The sequence below is a fragment of the Phasianus colchicus genome, chromosome 14 (genome assembly GCF_987193195.1).
Source record: "Phasianus colchicus chromosome 14, bPhaCol1.hap1.1, whole genome shotgun sequence".
Classification (NCBI taxonomy): domain Eukaryota; kingdom Metazoa; phylum Chordata; class Aves; order Galliformes; family Phasianidae; genus Phasianus; species Phasianus colchicus.
The window spans coordinates 6424357-6447295 of NC_143449.1; the positions used below are offsets into that span (position 1 = coordinate 6424357).

The 22939-nt window shown below is 42.8% G+C and overlaps 2 protein-coding genes across 6 annotated transcripts in view; one reads left to right on the forward strand and one right to left on the reverse strand.

Moving 5' to 3' along the window:
* Nucleotides 1-2724, forward strand: part of COL4A5 (collagen type IV alpha 5 chain) — a 79704-nt gene extending 76980 nt beyond the window's left edge. For both annotated transcript variants that reach the window (XM_031594471.2, XM_090150071.1), the window contains exon 51: nt 1-2724. In XM_031594471.2, the coding sequence (XP_031450331.2) occupies nt 1-82 (82 nt within the window). In that variant the 3' untranslated portion in view covers nt 83-2724.
* IRS4 (insulin receptor substrate 4) overlaps nt 68-22939 on the reverse strand; it is a 27756-nt gene continuing 4884 nt past the window's right edge. Inside the window, exons 2-4 of one of the 4 annotated variants that reach the window (XM_090150074.1) lie at nt 4736-4791; nt 3308-3407; nt 68-155 (exon numbers count right to left, since the gene is read on the reverse strand). In XM_090150074.1, the coding sequence (XP_090006200.1) occupies nt 4784-4791 (8 nt within the window). In that variant the 3' untranslated portion in view covers nt 68-155; nt 3308-3407; nt 4736-4783. Of the gene's footprint in view, nt 156-3307; nt 4792-6263; nt 8608-22939 lie in introns of those variants that run through there. The other 3 variants (XM_090150073.1, XM_090150072.1, XM_031594472.2) reach the window with 3 other exon arrangements.

The following is a 22939-nucleotide window of genomic DNA, read 5'->3' on the forward strand; positions in this document are numbered from 1 at the left end:
TAAACCTCAGTCAGAGACACTGAAAGCTGGAGACTTGAGGACGCGTATTAGTCGCTGTCAAGTTTGCATGAAGAAGACGTAACGTCTTGAAGGATGTTTTAAAACAGTTGAAAATTCCTGAGATGCACTGTCCTCCAGCTGTAACAATGGTGCTACTGTGCAGAAAGAAAACAGAAAACAAATCCAAACTGTTTTAACCATGCAAATTCAAGTGTACCTCACTCGTGCCAAGCTAAGGGTTGTTTGGTACATATTTGACAACAGGACTAAGATGAGATGGAAGAATTGACCTCCTGGAAATGGGAAAGACACTTGTGGTTCACAAAGGATCCGAAGATGAAATTTTCATTTCTCTCCCTGTACCAAAATGGCACCCTTTTGATCAGTCAAGAGAATAAAGAAAAACACGACGCACTGAGTATGTTTCAAGTAACAAGACTGCAGTTTTGAAAAACATTTTTCATGGTGCTACTAACCCTACTGTATCCCAGGTTTTTAATATGAAATTTTAAGCTTATTTCTCTGTAAGTAATGAAATGTGTATATTGTGTAAACACCTTTTTAGCTGAAACTTTCAGTCATTTAGAAACAAACCAGACTCAGATATAAAAATGCTTATGTCTAAAATTAAAATATACAGCAGTATTTTATTACAAAATTTGCGGTACAGAGAATTTACAACTCTTACACCAATTTATTCATTTGATATTTCATTTCCTTAGTTGCCAACCTGTCATATATGGGGAAATGCACAATTATTCTGAAGTCATTTTGATCAGGGTTTTAAATGTTGATACCGTATACCACGCTACCAGTGTTTTTATTTGTGTTTAGAGATCCCAATCCACTTGAAAAGTTTGTTGGTTTATTTTTTATCTTGTGAAGATATGTGAAATGATCAGCCATATGCCTATATCCTTCTATTCTGAATAGAAGTCACATTCACACATTAGTAATATTTGGTATAGTTCAACAAAAGCTGCTCCTTGGGAATATCCAGTTATCAAAGCATTTAAGATTATGCTTACGTGAAACCTCTCTTTACTCTGAAGTGAAGTCATACATATTAGCCAAAATAGTGTACATGCTAAGAAACACTAAAATAAAGTGTAAACTGGTGGAAACTGATCTTATCCTATTTACCATTTAATCTTTTTGATCTTATGTGAATTTATAAGCATCCACAATGTATTTACAATATATAGCAACTCCTGTGTATGTACAGTTCACATAAGGCCTCTAAAGATGGTGCATGCAGTTCCTTCTTTCTGATGTCATTTTGTAAGAATCCTACTGTGTATGTCTTAGTGTGTCACTATTTGTGCAATAGCTGAAAAGTGATCACTTTCTGTATGCATAACTGCCCATGATTGTTCTGCTTTTATGGTCAGTGCTGCTTCACTTACACTAATGTATACACAGAGCTCCCTGGCCAAAGCAAGACTGTTTTTCAAAATGATGATACTTCAACTTTCATTGTATATTGTCACCTCCACTATCTATCAATACAACATAATTTGTGAATCAACATAGAGCTTTATACAGGTGAAGTGTATTTGTTTGTTTTGACTACTGTTAATAATTTATCTGCTAATTGCTGTTCACCCTTTCCTTTCAGTTGTCCTTGTAACCATGGAACATCAGAAATCTTGTTTTATGCATATTTGACAAAGACATAGGACTGGTGATTAACCCAGGTGGCAGTGCTTTATTCAGTGAGATCGGTGCTGATTTCAAAAGTTTTCAGGTATGAAACAGGTTGTTTAGTTTAAAGTGAAAATAGCTTTATCCTATTTCCATTAGTGCAATTTTATGTTGGTAGAGAGTGGCCTATTCAGCAGTGTACATCCTTCAACCCATTTTATTTTGATTTGCTGATGCATATAAACAGAACCTGTTGCTACCTCCAAGTCAATAACTTGCTACCAAAGCTAAAATAAATTACGTCTCTTTTACTGTAAGCCCATATCTTGCTACTTGCTCCTCCCTCAGCAGCCTAAAATGAACACAGGAGCTTATTCCTCGCCCCAGAAAGCAGAATAGAGGCTAAAGTCCAGGAGCACCCAGGGTAAAGAGCTCATCCAGCCCTCACTTGGGTCTGTACCAACTCTGCTTGTCTTGCCTCCCTATCACCAAGAAGTTGTGTTCATATATGGGGATCCAGGAAAGGGCAGAACGTGTTTGTTCTTAGTACTGCATCAGTGGTGCTTCTTTCTAAGATTGGGCCTCTTTTGCAGCGTGCACAGCAAAACTGACTGAACAGTGACAAGACAGGAGTTATAATTCCAGTCTAACATAGATAGATAGCATGCAGAGCAGCTTGTTTTTTGTGGCAGCAAAGTAGTTCCCAAACCTGTGGAATGACCACAGAAAAGCAGATACGCTTCTGACAGGTATGTTCTCATTAACTTTGTTTTGGCTTTTTTTTCTTGGTTAAAAGTAGGATAGAGAGGAAGGAGCATCTTTTAACTGAGACACACAGTAGAGACTAAAATGATACTGCACCTTAGAGCAGGCAAATCACTTGACCTGTATTAGATCTGAGTTTCTCTTCCATAAAAGCAAGCACCGTTATTATTTTCTCCCACTTCTTGACTGCTTAGACTGTAAGCTCTTTGGGGCAGAGACATGTCTATGTGCAACACTGGGGGGGCGTCAAATGTTGACTGGGGCCTCTAGGTGCTATCCATCAGTATATAATATTAAACTACAGGAAAAACCTTGTTTGCAGATGTATTATTATTATTTTAAGTGAAAAAAACAACCCTGTTTTGAACATGTACCGTCTTCAGCCTAAACATGATCTGGATCAGCCTTGCCTACAGTTAGGCTTTTTTTTCCTAAAGTTTGATTTATTTTTAATTTCCCTGGCTAATTGTGTAAAACTTACTTTAGTTCATTTTAAGCAGGAACCTGGAAATAACACAGCTGCATTTATAAGCTGTATGGGGGAAAAGACAAGCACTGTAGCCACTCGAGGGCACCATACAGCTTTGAAAGAAAGCTGAAGTAGAAAGAGGACCAAATTCCTGGAAGTGCCTGCATCAGCAAGGACTTATATTAAAGGTTGGTAGAAGGGGGAGTGCATTACCCCTCACTGCCCAGTTTTTTGAATGCTTCTTGCAGAATGGAATTCAAGAACGTGTGCTGTCAGTTGTTAGTTTAAAAAGGCAAATTTTCCAAATGAATAGTAGTTTGCAAATCTTAAAAGCAGTAACCTTGCATTTATACTGCTGTAGTAGTAAAAAATGAAATAGTGCTTAACACCACAGGCTATTCAGTAGCTTCCTTTACTCTCTAGTAATACCTTTTACAATCCAGGACTGAAAGGGAACTGCTTCCTTCAGCTTCAGGTTATGTTATATGGGATTTAAACTTCTGAAATGGTTCTCCAGTCACAGTACAACCTATAAACCAAGGTGAGCACACAGAGAAGCATAAAACATTTGAAATACAGTGAACTAAACTACTGCATGTAAATGTTGTGCTTTAAAAGCTCTTAAGCATGCAGTTTTTTGTCCTATGCCATAGAGGCCAGTCCCCCACTGGCTACGGATTTCTCACCTCAAAGGATAGAGAAAGGACCAGTTTTATAAACTTTACAACCTGAAAGTGATTTATTGATCTTGCAAGCAACTAAAGCCCAAGTTCTAAAGTATTATTTTGCTATCTAAAGTATTATTATGCTAGATTCTGTGCATTGTAGTATACGCTTTGTGTATTTTGTGGACTTTGCTAATGGTACAGAAGTGCCACTGTAGGGGCAGCAGGGGAGTTGTTTTCCAAGAGTGAGGAGTATACTGCTGGGCACCATTACACGTTTGTAACTGCTTCTTCCCAGAGAAGTTACCCTTTAGACAGTTCAGCAGTGTGGTCAGACACAGGATATTTCTGCTGCTGTGGCTACTTCCACTGGGCTTTGTGCTAGAGACAACAATAACTTCCTCCTCCCAGGGCAGGCTGTTGACAAAAAGCAGGACACTTGACAGGCAGTAGCAGTAATTAGCTCAGGGGAGTAGTAGCAGTGTGCTACATTTTAAAGCACAGGATAAGTATCTTGAATTCTTTGCTTTAGAAGGAATCACAGAATGGTTTGGGTTGAAAGGGACCTCGAGGATCATGGAGCTCCAACCCCCCCACCACAGGCAGGGTCACCAACCTCCACATTTCATAGCAGCCCAGGCTGCCCATGGCCCCATCCAACCTGGCCTTGAACACCTCCAGGGATGTGTCCAAGGATTGCTGTACTTTTGTGTGTCACTCCCTGGCATTTACACTGCAGTGTCCAGGATCACAGAATTGCCAGGGTTGGAAGGGACCTCAAGGATCATGAATAGGAAGGAAAGATTATTAGCTCAACCCATTTGCAGCAGACTGGTGACCAATGCCTAAGAAACAGCCCCAACTAGCAACCAAGTCAGGAGTAACTGGTTATTAAAGCAAGCAAACTGCTGGCTCCACTGGAGGTGCTCACTACAGCTGAAGGGTGGAGTGCACAACAGCAACTGCTGCTCCAGCGCCAGCAAGCAGCTTCTGTGCCCACTGAGCTCAACCTTCCTGACCATCAGTCTTCTGTAACTTGAAAGTCTATTTTTAATTTCCTTTTAAAGAAATCTTAAAATAATTTAATTGAAAATCAATTAACACAGTGAGTCAGAAAGAAAAGCGAAGAAACAAAGCAAGTGCCTGAGCTTGGTGTGTTCCTCTAATAAAAAAGGGGGGAAAATGTTCTTACCTCCCATATATACACAGCAAACTCAGTGCTCCCCTCTGTAGTGTTCCTTCATGACCCTGCAAGAAAAAAAACAAAGAAACTGTAATGTAATAAACACTAAAATGTATGTTTGAGGGAATGCTATTACAGCAGTAAATAGAGGGTGCAGGGATGAAAAAGAATACAAGTGATGTTACCTGATAACTCTTAAATGGTTCTCTTTCCCCTCGATGAACTCCTCATTCCCAGATATTTGATTACTTCCAGTACCACACTGCACAATGTGATGCAAGGCCCACTAGCACTGCTGAATGTATTTCAAAACAAAGACTCCTATAACGTGTGTTCTAGCATTGCCTCCAGATAGGAAGTCCTACTGCTTTCTGGAATCAATTGAGGGCTTTCATCATGCTCTAGGAGTTGTGAGTTCTGTCAATGCTTCATCTAAAGAAGTTTGAAAAAACAGCCTAAAACGCTGTGTCTGAGCCCCTTCCCCCCTGCTCCCCCCCAAAAAAAACAACAACAAAACTTAACAACAAAAAGCCCTCAAGCACAGCTCATTTCAGGTCCAGCGAGACTTCCAGTCAGAGGTCTCAAAGCAGTTAATGTGAGGCTGTTGCAACAGTCCTGACAGCATTTGGATGATGTTCACTGTTCTCTGCTGGTAGAGCTGTTTTTGTTTTTCTTCCCAGTAGAAGCTACAAGCTATAAAATGAGGCCCTCAGTAAGGGGGCCCGTTTAGTTGGGGAAAATTCTATTCTTCAAGTAAACTTGACTTCTACCAAGTTGTTTTAATGCAGTATTCTGAATAACAGAGTAAGAGTTAAATTAGGTGTTTTTGAAGAAAGAAAAGACATTTCAAAGTAGCCACCCACATTTGCAGAGAGCAGACCTGCTCATGTCTATGGCTTCAAGTTATTTCTATGCAGAATTAACACATCATTCACATCAGTAAGAATGTGAAACAGTGCTACAACTTGTTGGTATTTCCTGCTTGAGCTCTGTTGTTTCTACAAGTGGGTCTCTTACCTGAAAACTGAGACATCTATGTAGGTTTTTTTTTTACATACTGGGACCTAAACATCTCGAAGCCACGCAGGATCCCTTCAGCCTAAGGTCAGAGCCACCTATTTGATACTTCACTAAAAGTTCCTTCCTAGGTTACTACATGCTCACAGTGCCCAGTCCTAAACAAAATTCTGAACAAGATCTGGCATACTACTCTGCATTTAAAGGAGGAAACATCACGGACCACTTCCCTCCCCCCCTCCACACACACACCCCCCATTCAGAAGCTCCACTGTTTACCAGCACACAACTCTGTGACAGGGAAAGCTCCTTGGTGTTCTGCTGTGTGATACCTTTTACACCAAGCGGCAGAGAAAATTGGAAAGGCTGAGAATCACTGCCCTGAAATACACTACAAGCTCCTTCAGATCTTCAGGGACGAAGAGTGACAATGTGCTCTATAAGGAAAGCAGCAGCAGGAAATGCATTTTCGACGGAAGAAAACAAAAGTTTGTTTAAAAATAAAACCCAGACACGGAGCTACATGAACACGTATTTACTGCAAGTAGCTCTATGGAAAGCCAAGTCAGATAAATATAAACACTATACAGAGCTTCAAGCCAGTCTCCCAGAACCGCAGATGCGATGTGTTTTACAAAGAAAACAACATAACAATATTTACAATGGAAGACAAAGCCAGATCAATCAGCTCAACTTTAAAACAGATCTGTGAAGCAGAAATAGCAAATATAATGAACAGTTTCAACCATATATGTTTTAGTTTGTACAGACGATAACTGTCCAGTATCAAATTAAATTTACAGGACAAACATTGTTCCATCATTGGTATTTTGTACTATACAGCAGCATAAACGGGTAGCTGGAAGGTAGTATATATAGTGATATGTTTTACATATTCTGAAAACGTTCTTCCAGCACAATACTGAATAAATTAGTTGCTGTAAACTAAGAGATTCAAAAAGATTGCATATTTATTATGCCGTACCTGTTAGTATTTGTACCACTCTAGTTGAGGTTACCCATTTAATTATTTATTCAGCATTTATTAAATCAGTGCTGTATATTGTACAATGGCAGCCTCAGGGATCTAATATGAAATAGGTATGTAGGTTTTTCTTCAAAACAACCTTTTCCTTTCACGTTAAAGGTTTAGAACTATCTTCATCCAAATTATGATTTCTTAAAAAAGATGTAAAGCTTTATAAAAAGCTGTCTACGTATTGCATTATTAATTTACAAGACCAAACAAAAGCTATATGGCAAGACAGTATCATGGTCTAGAAAAGTGGTCATATTTTTCATTAGTGTATGTTTAGCAGCAACAAATATCCGTACCAACTTAAACTTCTCTTCCAGAATCACAATCTGTGCTTTTAAACCCCGTACAACAGTTCTTCCAGTCACCGGACGTTGCGTCAACTGATGGGTACCACGCATCCCAAGAAGTCATCTCCAAAACTTGACGTGTATATTTTAACCCTACTCAAAAGCAGATCTGGGTACACACCACCGAGCAAAAGTGACGGTGCCTGATTGGTTCTACAAACTGTACCGGTTCTGTAAAGGTTGTGTGTTAGAGCGAGGCAGCCCGACTGGTTGTTGTACAATATACAATGTAGAGGAGTACAGCTGTGTGGTGCAGTACAGCATGAGGATTTATGTACCACTTCTAAACCCTTTTCCAATTGTCAGTGCCTTTCATTATACATGGCATGTACCAACAACTAGTGTCATGCTCTTTACGTTTATTACGTTTATAGCAGTGTTAAAAGCCTAAACTCATTTCAACCAAAAAATATATATATATCAGTACTAGAGTGAAGCACTTAAGCCCTGATTTTTCTGCAATTTATTTTAGAAAATGTCAAATAATCATTGTTTGCACTCCTATAATTGGGGTAAGGACACCTGGAGAGCCAATATTTTACTTCTTCCCATTATGCCACAAAGAAAGAACAAAAACAGTCCCAAATTAAAGACGGGACTTTGGCTGAAAGTAAGATCAATTAGGGTGGTTTTTCTTTAAGAAGCTACAGCTGACAAATGTAAAGCAGAAGTCACAAACGCTGGATACGACTCTGCACTCCTCCATTTGAATGCATAAACAAAAACCTCATTTTACACAATTCATGTTTATAAACAAGTATCATGAGGGTAAGAACAAAAACAACCTACAAGACAACCAGCCCATTAATCCTACTTTGTACATACCAAAATTCTGAGCAAAAAAGTCAGCTTAAGCCATGACAGACATTTGATTTAAAGTACTCTAGCCTATGATCAAGAAGTCTCGCTCGTACCATGAAAGCAAAACAAAACAAAAGGCAGAAGAGGTCTCTCCTTTCCAGACTGGTTCAGCCCTGCAGGTTCTCCCCTCAACCTCTCCCTCCTCCTCCCACCCACCCGAAGAAAGCTCCGAACTGCCCGAATACCGCTAACAACATGTTTTAAGCTGACCACTTGTTAACGTACCAGAGAAGCAAAACCCACGGTAAGCAGACATCGGAAACCAGCTTTGACATCTCAGAATATAAATAAAAACAAATTAATGGGAGAGGCAGGAGGAAGAGAAGGGCGTGTAAGGATCTCCCATTAGCACTCATGCTGCCTCCCAGATAGACATGACAGGAAAGACCAATTTCCATCACCAAAGCACAGCTATGAAAAATCTCAATTCAAATTAATTCAACTGTAGAGAGCTGATGTCTATGACAAAATTAATTGGAAGGATGTGTCCGTGCTGGTGGAAATGAAAGTAGCCAGCTGGAGCTGAGCTTGGCTTCCAAAAGCACCACACAGTTTCTGGAGTTTCCAGCAGAAAAGTCTTCTCTTCCAACTATGGTTTCCATGGCAATGCAGTCAGTCTGGAAAGGAAGAAGGAAAAAAAAAATGGTGACATTTTAAATGCAAGTTACATGGGAAATAAATGTTTGCTAGTGAGGAGAATGCGTGGAGCTCATCCATGGCAAAAGGGACAGTGCTGCATGCAGGCAGCTCCCTGGCAGGGCTGTGCTCCCCCAGGTGTAACTACAAACACTCCCATTCACAACAGGCAGAGAACTGCAATATAAACACTCACTGCAAGTCAGAACAACTGTGTGTCCTGGCCTCAACTTTTCAGGAAAAAGCATAATTTAGTTATAACAACAAATACCTAAGAGTGTAGTTTTCGTCTCACTGAAAGGCAGCCCACCATACAGAAGTGCACATCTGCAGCACCAAACCTCCAGAACCATATCTTTACTGCTGTCAGCTAAAACCAGTGGCTCAAAGTGATGGGAAAAAGCAAAATACAAAGTGCTCAGTAAGAGGAGAGGGGAAAACCCTTGAGTACAGCAGGAAGGCAAGTCTAGGTGACAGGACAGAGGTGGGATGGCAGGGAGAATGGCCCCAGAGCACAACACCAGCTCTGCAGTTACGCATGTGTGTGCCAAGGTAAGAGTGACTCCACAGGCTCCTGGGATGGGAATGCCCGAAGGAGGGAGGCAAATACCTGGTGATGAGAGCACAATTGGAACGTACAGAGAGCCACGTCTCAGCTCACTGCAAACCCTTCCTGCTCCCAGCTCAGCTGTATGAACACTCATTTTCACTCCGGAGTGCTACTGTCAGCCAACCCAAGCATTACAGTTCTGACAGACTGTCCCCTTCCATCACTTCTGTTATTTTTACCCTTTACTTATCTAAGCAAAACACATCCCTGAGCTGTACATCCTTCTGGACCACTTACATCTCCAGCACTGCCCTTCCCACACAAATGCACGTTTGTGTGCATTTATGCTCACAAAGCATGTGGGCTGCATCTACAGACAACAGTCTCCACTCTTCCAGCAGCTATGCCCGCACCATTCCTCTCCTGGCACGTGCAGAGATGGCATCTGCAGATGCCTTCCTTCCCCTCTTCAGCACAGCCCTCAGCCACTCAGGGCACTGGGTGACTCTTCCCTCGCATTGCCCACCTGCAGGACCAGCCCCTGCTGCCACACAGGGAGGGAGTAAGCAGCAAGTTTGCTACCACAGCACAAATGGCAGCTAGGGTAAAGGAGAAAGTCTTCAGGAAGCATCACACGCAGGAGCAGTCTCACTTCCCCTCTCCAAACCATGCTGCACAAGCTCCCATTGCTCAGGGAGAGCCTCATGCCATCGGGGAGAGAGGTCCTACAATGGGCATCTCAGCCTATGGGGGCAGAGGGGCCCTGACCCCAACAGGAGCTGTGCTTTCTGTGGGGCCACAAGGACAGCAGTTGGGTCTCAGCATTTTGCTGGAGAGAGTTCAGTACCAAATTACCTCTGCCTCAGGAATATGCTGAAGAAATGTGACGGCGAGAGCACAAGCAAATGTTATATATACTAATGCAAACCTGTATGTTTACTTGCATATCCCATCACATGAAGCACGCACACATTAAACACACCGACTCCACCCTAAGCTACAGGAGCTCAGATTTCACAGCCCTACAGAGAACACCGCCTCTTCAGAAGACAGCAGCCAGCAGTGCAGGGGCTGCCCCAGGCGCTGCCTCCGCCGGAACGGCAGGGCACAGAGGGGCTGTGCTGCTGGGTCCGGCACCAGGGCTGGGCAACACTCTCCAAAGACACAGCAACTCGTTTTCTGCAATCTGAGAAAAAAATACACCCGCAAAGATCTCCATCTCTGTTATTCCACAGACATCCTAAGATGGCTACAAAAGGCCATTCCTTGGCACACACAAGGCACGATGTGTTAGCTGCAGTTTTGCTTTCATAAAGGCCGAATGAAGCTGTTATTTCTGAAATGCTTTTCCCCTTCAGATAAGCATTTCGTTGTAGGAGCAAAGGACAGGCCTCACAGCCTGAGGCCAGTCACACCTCAGCGACGCACACCAGTGAGCCGTCGGAACAGCTTAGGCTTCTGCACTAAACCCCCATTCAGGACAAATTAACATCTACCAACACCCCTCACCCCTTCCCTGCTCCGCACCTATGAGCTTACATGAAAGGAACTTCAAAAACTGTCTCTGCTTTTGTCAGTGCATCTTCCTCCACACCTAACGCTCACCTGGAAGCTGCCTGACGAGTTGTTCTGATCCCCGCCAGCACACCCGCAGCGCTGGGAGCAGCCAGGGCCGGGCCGTCTGAGCAGGATAATCCCACGTGGCACAACTCAGTACTTATAAATACCTTCGAGTTTGTAGCAACTTTTATAAACTGCCAAATCGCATTTCAGATGCTTGAGAGGGGAAGAAGGAAAAGCCTAAGAGCAGGAAAACCTGCTGCACTCCTAACTGCGGTTCTTTGAACAAACTCGGCACAACACAGGAGCAGGGTAACTAATGCTAGCTAAGAGGGAGCAAATCACAGCCCCAGCTGACACATCAGTTTGTAGGGAACCAGAACGGACTCAGCTGAGCTGTCACAGCTCCCAGTGCCCCTGGGCAGGGCCGCACAGCACTCCCAGCTCTTTGCCAGGCAGTACATGAAGTCTTCTTCCCCCTCTCCCATGATTATAAACAACAGTTTTCATGTTTCCCCTTAGTTTTTAAGCTAAAATAAAGTTGTGGGAACTGTAAACAAACAGAAGGAAGCCCCAGGTGACATCACCTACAGCTGACAGCAGCCTCACGACACCCTGAGCACCTCAGACCAGAGCTGCTGGCTGCTAGCAATGCTCTGAGCTCCTCGCTGCTGGAAATAAGCACTGCAGCTGGAGCAGCACAGCTGGCTGCTGCTCATCACCTCTTTTCTGGCAAGACAAAAGCCTCAGCATTTATTTATGGCTATAGATACAGCTGTACAGGAAGGGCCCCCGCTCACGCCCACTCAAGACACTGAAGCAACCCTGCACCCCTCCCATGAACTGAGCCCACAAACAGAGGGGTCCCCACAGCACCAGGGCAGCCCAGGCAGCTGCTTCTGAGCTGTGGAGCTGCACCATGGCCAACAGCAGCAGCTTCCCATGGCACCCCCAGGACGCCCCACAGCTCTCAGGGCTACAGCTGTTACCAGCAGGAACCCAGCTGCCCACAGGACCCTGTGTATGGCTCCATTTCTGTGAAGGCAGCTCCAGCTGTGCACACACAGGAGCAGCTATCAGTCAGAGCTCTGAAACAGGGTCAGTGTCGAGGAGAAAAGGCTGCTGTCTGCAGTGCTGCTAATACCTAGAACAGGGCTGTGGATTTCCACCTCCATGTGGTTCCTCATGAGAAGGTCCTTAGGAAAAGGGGCGGTTTCTATCCCAGGACTATAGCAGCGCAGCGCTTGGGCACTGAGATTTGCAGGGATTCACCTCCCTATGCCCATGACACTAATGCAGGACAAGGAGCACCAGGAAAAGCAGCACAGTTCCTGGAAGGCAGATCTTCTTACCTTGGTGTCCACAGTAAGATCCACCAGTCAGTTTTCCATGTTCACAGCACACATTTGAGACTTGCTGATCAACAATTTGAAACAGATGATTAGTGTTTCATTGCCAATACCACATGAATGTATTTGACTCAACACTGATGGAACTGCAAAGGGAGCTGTCGGATAAACAACACATGTCTTCCAAGAGGAAAGCAGACATCAGGTGTGGGCTGGCCAGGAAGGGAGGAACAACACTCACAGAACAGCCCCAGTCCCAAAACAAATGGCACTGAATGAAACTCACTGGTCAGTTCTGAAGATGACTTGTGCTTTCAGAGCTGACCTAAGCACGTCCCTGGCTTTCAGGGGCTTTTCCAAGATCTCCTCAATCCACCTCAAGGTAAGAAACAAATAGTAACTGGTAACTGGTCACTGCAACAACACCAGCAGCAAAAGCCTGAACTCAAAACTCCCCCTATTTTCAAAGCAGCCTAGAAAAATACTACTTGAAGTAGTTCTCATAGCACCACGTGCAGGACTCTCCTGTTTATTCCAACTTCAGCTCTCTTCCTAAATTCAACTTCCTATGAGCATTCAGTATGGAAAATGAATGCAGAAAGCATCCAGAAAACCTTCACAGATCACCTCTCAAAATACATAAGCAGAGCTTGGGAAACTAAATTAATGTTCTCCACAGTACACAAATCAATTTAAATTCACCCATTTGAGATGGGATCTGATTATGAAACTACACAGAGCTGTCATCTTCCCAAGGAATAAATGATCAGAAGGAAAAGATCGAGAAGACAGAAGAGAAACTACAAGGGTGAATGTTTGAACTGGGATGGCAGCAAGCCACTGCCCAGAAAAACATTTCGTTCAAAATTAATGTGCTAAAAAAGAGCTCTGCGTGTTTTCTATGAAGAAGAAATCCATAGTTTCATAGAAAATAGATGCAAAGGATTAGATCAGTCTTAATTATTTAGACTGTGCACTCTGTGTTCTCTCTGGAAGCGTATCAGATGAGAATATATCCAATACACACTTCATTTCCTGCACCTGAATTACTAAGGTCACACAAGTCAGACCGCTTTAAAACACACCACAGGGTTTTAGGAGCAGAGCAGACATGTCCTATTTCCCTCCAAGAAATCCACCCTAAATAGTATGTTTTTACAGGAAGGCCTTTTACTGACATAATCCTGCAACTGATTCCTAAAAGGATAAAAGCTTTGCTTACAGAAGATATTAATTTAAGATAATTAAATGATTAAGATCTCCACATCAAAGACTAAGGCAATTTAAAGCCTTCTGAAGAACACCACCGAAGTTCTCAGTTTCCTGAACCTCAGGTTAGGGGAAGCCGGCGTTCACAGATCAGAAGGCTGAGAACAGCAGCGCACAGCAGGCACACGGCGCCCTGTTGCACAGCACAGCACCGGGCATAGCAGCACCTGGGCACAACGTGCACGTGCAGAAGTGCCATGGGATGCTGCATCCCCGTGGTGTGACACGTTGCACTGCACAGCCTGGCAGGGGGAATGGATTTGCTGCAATACATCCTTTACAAACCAATGAGAATTCTGTTACCCCAGACTTTAGTTAACCACAGTTAACTATCTTGTGCCATTTTCCTATTTCTTCAGGCTTTAACTTAATGGCATAACTCAGAGGCAAGAGGCGTTATCTGAGTAAAGGATTTCTTCTCAACTCGCACGCTCGGATGCCAGCTCGACAAACACGTATCAGAGAAACAGACACGTTGACTGGAGCATTGCATGCTCTCACTGGAGCGCTGCACACTCAGTGGCTGTACCTGAGTAACCCAATCAAGGCCCTGACACACAGAAACATCCTTATTTGGGTGTACACTCAGCTATACCCATGCCATTAAGCACATATTTCACATACTTCCTCCATTCAGCAACAAAGTAATGATGTTCAAACTAAGCTAATGAATATACTTTGTGCTGTGATTTGACTGACCTTTCCATGAGCAAAAAAACATGACTTGTTAAAAAAAACTGTTACATGATCTATTTTTCATTGCATAAACCATTTAAACAAAGTGATTGGTAACAGCACATCCCAGTGAATTAAGTTACTCTTCCTCTTCAAGATATAAGAGTAACTTTGTGTTTCTAAACCCTGGAAATAAATACTCTATCTGCAACTCAAAGCAGGGTTCCAGTACTTAGTGCTTGGCAACTTCAAAAGCTAAAAAGACCTCTCCCATGTTTTGTGATCATTTTATTTACCTCGCAAAAATTCCTTATCTCCTGCCACAGCGGCTTCTTTTCCTGCTACAGTGAACAGTACTGGAGTTTCTAGGAAGGCATTATGCACAGTCCCTGGTTTCCCATCCTTCACCAACGCTATTCTTAGAATTAGGAAGCTCACGTGCTGCTCTGGCAGGGCTGGAACACTAAGTCAAACCAACCAGTCAGACTGATAAGCTGATTTTTTTTGTTGTTTGTTTGTTTGAAAACGAAACATCCTTCCCAATATAGCAAGACGATACTACAAATGAACGTGTCCACGTCAAAACACAGGAGCTTAGCATGTCAGATTTCCATATTGCAGAAGAAAGAGAAAAGTTCTGCTTTTGAAAAAAAAAAAAAAAAAAAAAACTGTAGCAGCACGCTCTGGCTGACCTCCCAGCTGGCAGAAAACAGCTAAATTTTAGCCAAACAGACCTTGTTTGTGTGCCTTATGGCAGTACGACCTGCTGCAGTTTGCTCCACTCTCGTGACAAAGGTTGAGAGCCTGTAAACATCAGCAGAGAGGAATGTTTTCCACCTGTGCGCTTCCTGCAAGGCAGATGCTGAGAACTGTTGGGAAACAAGGAAAAGACCACAGCCACATGGAACGTGGGTACGGAGCAGCGCAGTTCTGCTTCCTGCTTTCAGAAAGGACCTGGAGTAACCAGTAGATCAGAGCAGTGCAGGACAACTCCTGAGAGGTGAGAGGCAGCCTTCCTGCCTGCACAGAGCAGCCTGTATGAGGCACTGGGAGGCAGCAGTTAATTTTAAGAACATTGATACATGCAGTGCAGGAAGCCGCCAAAGCACACAGGCTGAGCATGGCAGAAGAGGATGCAACATCTACAAAATCCTAAGTGGCATGGAGGGGAAAGATAGGGCTCATTATCTCCTCCAATACACAATGATGGGGCTGCCAAAAGAAGTCAGGTCCAAAATAGATGCAAAGAGGCCTGTGTACAGCATGCACTGGGTGACCAGAGGCTGCCGCAGATACACAGCATTACACAGCATCAGAGAGACTGGAAAAGTACTTGGAGCAAAGACCCATACCAGGTTATGAAACAGACACACAGCATCAGGCTCAGGAAATCCCCCAAGCTGAAAAAGCATCAGAGGCTGAGAGCATGCCTAGGGGAGGTGCTCTATCAGCCTGCCCTGCTCTTCCTCAGCCAGGCGATGTCTGCTCGCAGGTCTGCTTTGAACGGGTGCAGCCATTCCCACCAACGCAACTCAGAGACAAAAGACACTGTCATTCATGACTAAATGCACGGCCCCACACCTTTCAAGTCTCTTTTCACGACATTTCCTTTCTATAAGGAAGTTTCACATCTTCTAATTCATCCTTTGCTCTTCCCAACCCCTTTAGTCATTGACACTTGAAAGCATTCAGCACTTTTCTTCTCTCACCTCTGTTGCCATAAGTGACTGTCAAAGGCAGAAACTTGCTGCGCAGCCACATACCAGGCGACCACACCGCCCTCAGCCCTGCCTTCAGCCCACGTGTGCCTGCACAGAGCGCTCTGCATCAGCCCCTGCCTGCTACCACACCAAGCAGTGGCATGCATTGATTTTTTTCCATTTTCTAATTATCATGTCATTGAGTCTGCATGAGAATCCCCACAGCCCTCGTTTTTGCAGGAACGGAAGAGGAGGATCGGACTGCATGCATGAGGCAAAACCCTCTCAATCCCAGCACACAAGCAGCCACAGAGAGAGCCTTCAGCTCTCAGAGGCAGCTCCAGAGCTCACAAGAGGTCAGTTACACTATGCCTATACACAGCCAAGTTTTAATCAAGTGTGTGCTCAGACCTCCTTAAGCTGGACTCCCAGTGCACTTACACCAGTTATAGATCTGAAGGTGAATACACCCCCAGGCCCCTAACATTAGAAGACTGCCTGAATCTGGAGATGCTGCCTAAAGATCAGCTACAACAGAAACAAAAAAGAAACAGTAATGCCAGAGCAGCTTCATCACCCCCATTTGCTTTTGGATCGAAGTCTCAGGAAGATCGTAAGATGCAGGTCCACATCCCATTAACTGAATGCACAGTGACCCCACACAGGGTGATTCTGTGCTCCATCACACATCCCCACATCCCTGCTGCACCAAATCCATCAGTCACGTGGCTGCAGGAAACCTAACTTACAACAACAAAACAACAACAAAAACAACGCATTCCACATCTAAGAGGGAGAAGTAAACACCAGGACATGCTCCTAACTCGGAGATACACGTTGGCCCACATTCCTCTCACCAAAATTAATAACCTGGCCCATGTTCTGACATTTACCTCATCCTCTTCAAGTCATATAAACCATTACAACCACCGTATTTATAGGTCTACCTCCCATTACTGCCTGCCTTGTGCGTGCCCTTCCAAGTGCCTCCACCAGCTTCCTCTCTCACAACCTTTCTCAGACAGCCTTTCATCTCTTCCAGGTGCTTATCTTCACTACCAATGGCAGCCACCTTGATCACTATCTTGCTCTCCACCCCAGCACATTAAGTTTCATCCATCTCTCCAACTTTGTCTTCTGACTGGTGGGCTCTTCAAGATGGGGACTAATGCACTCATGCTGGTAGCACTGAATAGAGGATCTCACTCCTGCCTACCTGCTCAGCTTCTGCATGAATAGGGTGACAGATTCACTTCATAGTATTGTCTGAATGACCTCAAAATCAAGCCTGTTCAGTTTTTAAGCTCATTCTTAACTACTACCCTGCTCACCACAATCTGCAACTTAAAAACACGTTTCTAAAAGCAAACAATACAAAACAGCACCACCACCCAAAAAAACACCGCAGAGTTAAATATAGATGGCAAATACCTCCAAACATCCCTCACACAAAAGCAAATACTCCAAAAGCGTGAACAGTGATGCTATTATTGAAAACCAAGCAGCTTGCAATTATTTCTAATAAACAAACTTAGAACACATGATAGTCCATGAACTATTTTTGCTTCTTTTTGACCCCCTAGCCCACATTGTTTTAGACTTCTATTTACAAACAAGCTGGAGATGAGTTGGAATACTTATGAGTGCCCTCAGCTCATTCACCCCAGCAAGCACCAGCTGCTTACACCAGGAAACCCAAGGTACCTGGACTTAAGGAGGTGTCTTTCTGCACTGCTTAATGGTTTATCAAGGCCATATTAATTCAGTTGGCAATAAGCTGTCATAAAAACTGTAATATTTGTCAACACTTTAAATGGGAGTTTCACATGAATGAGTTATCACATGGGTCACATCAGTAGCTCTTCCTGATCTTGTATACGACAGGCTCTCATTTATTTAACAAAGCATCATGTGCATTCAGAACTCTGCAAACTCCAGGTGTCCAAAGACATCTGTGTGAAAACAAACATCAGATCCCAAAAACATTTCAGGCTCCAGCCACCCACGTGTCAAGAAAGTCCTACTGCAAATTCACCTGTTCAGTAAGAACAAAGCCTGGCACAAGCATGGGAAAGAATCACACCATCTCCTGCAAAAGGAGGATATTATTCATTAATGCCCCTATAAATTTAGAAGGAAATTTTACCAGAATTCTTGTATTTCATCTTTCCCATGACTGTGAGAAATAGAAAACCAACATGTTGTTATCTTCTGTCATTCCACAAAATACCATTCTCTTACAAGTGAAAACTTTCTCCAATTGATTAGCACATTTATGAGCCCTTCGTGTCCTAGCGAGAAAAGAAATACTCTTCTTATATACTGCATAAATGAAATAATAATTCGATGTGATACTTGTAAGTTCACGATGCACACATGCCTATTATGCAGTAAAAACAAGCACCGCTCATCTTTCAGCATTAATTAAAAATCTCTGAATTTTCTTTGGTCACATTAGATTGTATCATCACCTTGGAATTACATCTAAATCTTAACCGTATTAATTTCAGTATAAACCATCTCTTTCAAAAGCCCTTTCTTCCCAGATTAAGGAAGATCAGCCCTCACACTTAACTCACAAATCACTGGCACATAGCACACACCTGTACAGATACACACACTAGCAATTTGGACTGTTAGCATTCAAGTATACAGCAAAATGGCTAGAAAAACAGTGTTCTGAATTAATCAACCTTTATCCCTCAAGATGCAGTTCATCAAGGCAGAAAACACTTCCCAGCCTATTACACTGCTGCTGTAGGGGTAGTGCCCCACCCAAAGAAAATCTCCAGAAATCCAAACACTTGCATGTTCAAGATCTTTTAGATAAGATATTCTTGTGATGTCAAGCAACGCCTCGGAGATGCCTTTGATGAGTCAGGCTCATTTACTTTTGTCTCCCCCCTGTCCTCAAGAATGTCACACATCCCAACTGATGAAGGCTCCCAACTAACACGTAACCACCTCTAAGCACAGTGACCTTTACAGAGACACGGGGCTTGATTAAAACTAGAACACACTTTTTCCTTTTTATTAATTGCTCTAAACTGTAAGGTTCTGCTTTAATAAGACAACAGCACAAGTCAATCACTGGATTGCTGTAGACATGCCAAAGCTAAATGTGAAAGACAGCCAAACAGCGACTTACGGGGAGGCCATGGGGCTCATCTCCAGCCAGGTCCTCACAAACCACTGATGGATGAGTCATACAAGCACTACATTTTTAGGATAAAACAGCAATAATAAACACCCCCAGAAAACAGGAGGCTCTCCTCTCTCACCTGCCTTCCAGTTTTAACATTCCACTTTCCTTTGGATTGAAGAATGACACACTTGATCACAACAGTAGTTAAACAAAATCACTGCAGAGTTTGTTTCCTGCTTTGGATCAGGAAAAAAACAACCTTGTTACTTCAGTCAGCACACTGGGTACTATTCAGCATGTGCTGGGAGCACCACAGACCCACCAGGAGAGCACACAGGCACACACCAATCACAACACAGCAATACAACCTCTTCTTGTACCATCCAAAACCTCAAGGCATAAGCCCTCCCTTCCCAGCCATCTCTATATGAAGAAAACTTGTTAAAGATCCTTTCATAAAGAAGGACATACACAGAGGCAGCAGAGCTCCCAGCTGAACGTCCTGCTAACACGCCACCGGGCCCCACAGCCAGCCCCAGGGACAGCATCCCACAGCCCCACCTGCCTGCCCCTCTAGCAGCACAGGAGGGAAGGGCTAGGACAATAAGATACTTAAAATTTCATCAAAAGACTGAAGAAACAAATTAAAAAGCCAGTTTGCATCAGTATCAGATTCCTCCCAAAACTCCTGCTTCCCATAGCAGTGCATAAACCTACAGGACAAGCACAGAAGTCAGACTTCCCGAAAGACACACGAACATCAGCTGCAAGCCTTAGTCTGGGAAGCTGATTTCCAGGAGCGCCCCAACACTCTCTGCAGGCATTCGCTCCCAGCAGCAGGGGAACGTTCTCAGCGCAGATTTTCTCACCGAGCACAAGTAAAACCCAGCTGATTCCTGGTCAAATATGTCATAATTAACTCACTCCCACACTGCAAGGCAAAAATCTGTTCAGCCTTCAGTAGCTTGTATGCTACTAGAAAAAGTTACCCTATATTTTTACAGTTAGTCACTCAAGACAAAGTAGCATCTGTTACAGCAAGACTTCAAGTTTTGGTTTTTTTCCTTCAAAGAATTATTATCCCTACACTACTTGCAAGACTTTGGCTGCGTGGCAGCGTTCAGATGCATTTCAGTAGGGTTGTTCAAGCTATTTTTAAGCAGTTCCCTACTCCAAATGTTCTGCTGATACAAACGAGCCTCAGTTTGAAGCAAACTTCTACAAACCACGGCTCTGAAATCCAAAGGGGCAGTTATTTGTCTGGTATCCTGTAAACTGTAATTTACTATATTTGCAATAGCTAAAACTTCCAGCTTCTGAACTTCTCAAAGTGCACATTGTTCATCATATTCAAGACTTTGCATCTGAAATACACAAGTACCATAAAGGACCCGGACAATTTAGAATCAAAGTTTTCCTTTACAGTTGTACTTGTTCTCCCTCCTCCCAGCTCCCCAGAGCATACACAGCAACCTCACACAGGAGATTAAAAAGGTGAGGAACATTTAAATTATAATCCTGCACTTTAGAGAACTTCTGAAATAATGCCTGAACATACCATCAGGATATCAGGTAGAGGTAAGATTAAAGAGTAGGTGTAAAACAGGTGGGTCAGTATTAAACTGAGCGCTGCATTTACTCTGAACAGTCTGTTTTGTTTTTTGGAGTCCAGGGTATCTTTGTAAGTTCAGTATTTCTAATTATGTCTGAAGAAACTTTTATTATATATGACCCATTATGCAGTTTATTACCACCCCATTCTCATTATCATCCCCAGTTTCTACAAGGTCCAACAACAAGGTATACATTAGCTAAGCCCTGTTTGAAGTAGCTTTTGTGTTCCGTACTCCTAGCACAAAATTTCATGACTCAGATTCACGTAATCAAAACTGCAAACCGCTTGCTTCAATATTGTGTAACAATCTCATGATGAAACTGTTTTGCTAATGACCTCCTTAAACTTCAAGCACTCAAAATCAGAATCTTATTTTCTTTTTATCGTAGTATTCAACATAAACCTGACCTCAATTTTGCCTAAATCTAAAATAAAAGTTGAATTGCAAGCCAGTTGTTTATCAGTTCAAATTAGTGCCCTCCCCTCCTCCATCCATTTCATGAATGGAGAAGGGGGAAAAAAAAAAGTTTGATTTGCATCAGTGAACCTGAAGCAGAAGTAGTTTGGGAATTACAATGAGGGGGCAATGATGCATTGGAAATCTCTCTCTCCATTTCACTCTCAGCAGTTCGGAGAATGCAGTTGAGTCACTGTACACAATATCTAACTTAAGCAAATAAAAAAAGCAAACAAAAGTTGGGAAGTGTTTTCCTTCCAGCACAACTGCAGTTCAGGGAGATTAAAGATCTCCACATGATAGAGTTTAGTAAATATGGGGAGCTCCTTCCTAGGAAGTAAAGGGTAAATGCACCTAGTAAATATTTTCCTTAAGAATGTATTTCTTTCACCTCAGACCATTTTTCAGGCGAAGACTAGAAAAGTGGGATGCAGAAATGAAGACAGCACTCACTCATGCAAAGACCCCAAAAGTATTAAAACTATCAATTACACACAGGTACCCTGCACCTCCTCGTCAGGATATCAGAGGTTTTGATAATAGGGATTTATTTTCACTACTCAAAATGGAACTGGAACATTTTTTTTCTGGATTAGACATTCTTTTTAAATATTAAAATAAAAGCTTCGTCACATCAGAAACTGGTAAGCTGGTTAGGGAATACAGACTTCTAAAACCAGGCTTGCTACAGCTCAAACACATGATTTAATACGTGACTGAAAAACAATATCTTTAAAATCAACAATTTTAAGCCATGACAAAACACCAGCAACTCATAACTCTGTGTTTTAGCCCAGGCTGCTCTGCAATCCACTCCCCACTCCATGAGCCACCTGGAAGCGAATGTGCCCACACCTCTACCTGCCCTCCTCCTGCACACCGTAAATATTTTATGTCCCCTTTGTGGAAAACTCTTAGGCCTTGTTTTGAAGCAGAGTTTTAAAAATTTCTTTGCTTTTTAGGCCTAGTGGGGCAACACCAACCTAAGCTCTTACTATTCTCACACTTAATTTCCTGCCAGCATCCATGTTTGTTGTTGTTGTTGTTGTTTTGTTTTTGTTTTTTTTTAATATATACGCAGCTTCTTTCACTTCATTTTAATGCATGTTTCATTTCCAGAAAGCAGACTGGAAGCAAAACACACCAGCAGCAAGGCTCCTTCCCCCTGCAACTTGTAATAGACATGGAAAAAAATCCAAGCACAGGCCTGGGGATATTTTGCTGAAGCTGCAGTAAACAAAACATTTAAAGTAAGTACATTTTCTAACCAGTCCCTTGGAAAGTGCTCTTAGTATGTAGTATTTACAGCCGAGACTAAATGAAATCACCTTTGTTGTTTTTTTTTCCCACTCTTGAGAAATTATACACATTTTAGTTATGTGATGGAAATAAGATGAAGCAGCAGTTCTGCTGTCTTTGGGGGTGCTTCTAAAAAAACAAACACTACGACAGTCAGCTTCTCTTTGACTTAGCAGAAAAATCTTTGAAGTGCTGAAAGACTAACTTTGGAAGAAAGCACTTCTTGGACTGGCAACTTTCAACGTCTTCTAAATTTGATTCCAACCAACAAAACAAAGCAGGGAAAAAAAACCACTGAGGCAAACCACACATTTCTGAGCAGCCCCAAGCACTGCTGCCAGACTGTGAATGGCATGCTAGCTGAGTCAGGCTTACACCTTCCCCTATTAAGGGCTACACAATTTTAAGCTGCTACAATACCTTCCGTCTTCAGACAGTTTTAAAGTGAAACTAGGGGAAAAAAGTATCATTTAATTTAAAACTGTAACTAAAAAAAAATAAAAAGCAGAAGCAGCCTGTCCCTTTACTGCTATCTCTATTGACAGACAAGTAGACAAACATCAATGTCCAACAGTGATTAAATATTTCCTCTTAGCAGTCATCAATTATTGACTACACACGCATTTGCAAAGAGAAGAAAACAACACTTACAACACACATGGTTTTCTGCCTGGGTAGGTGTATTACTGTAAGG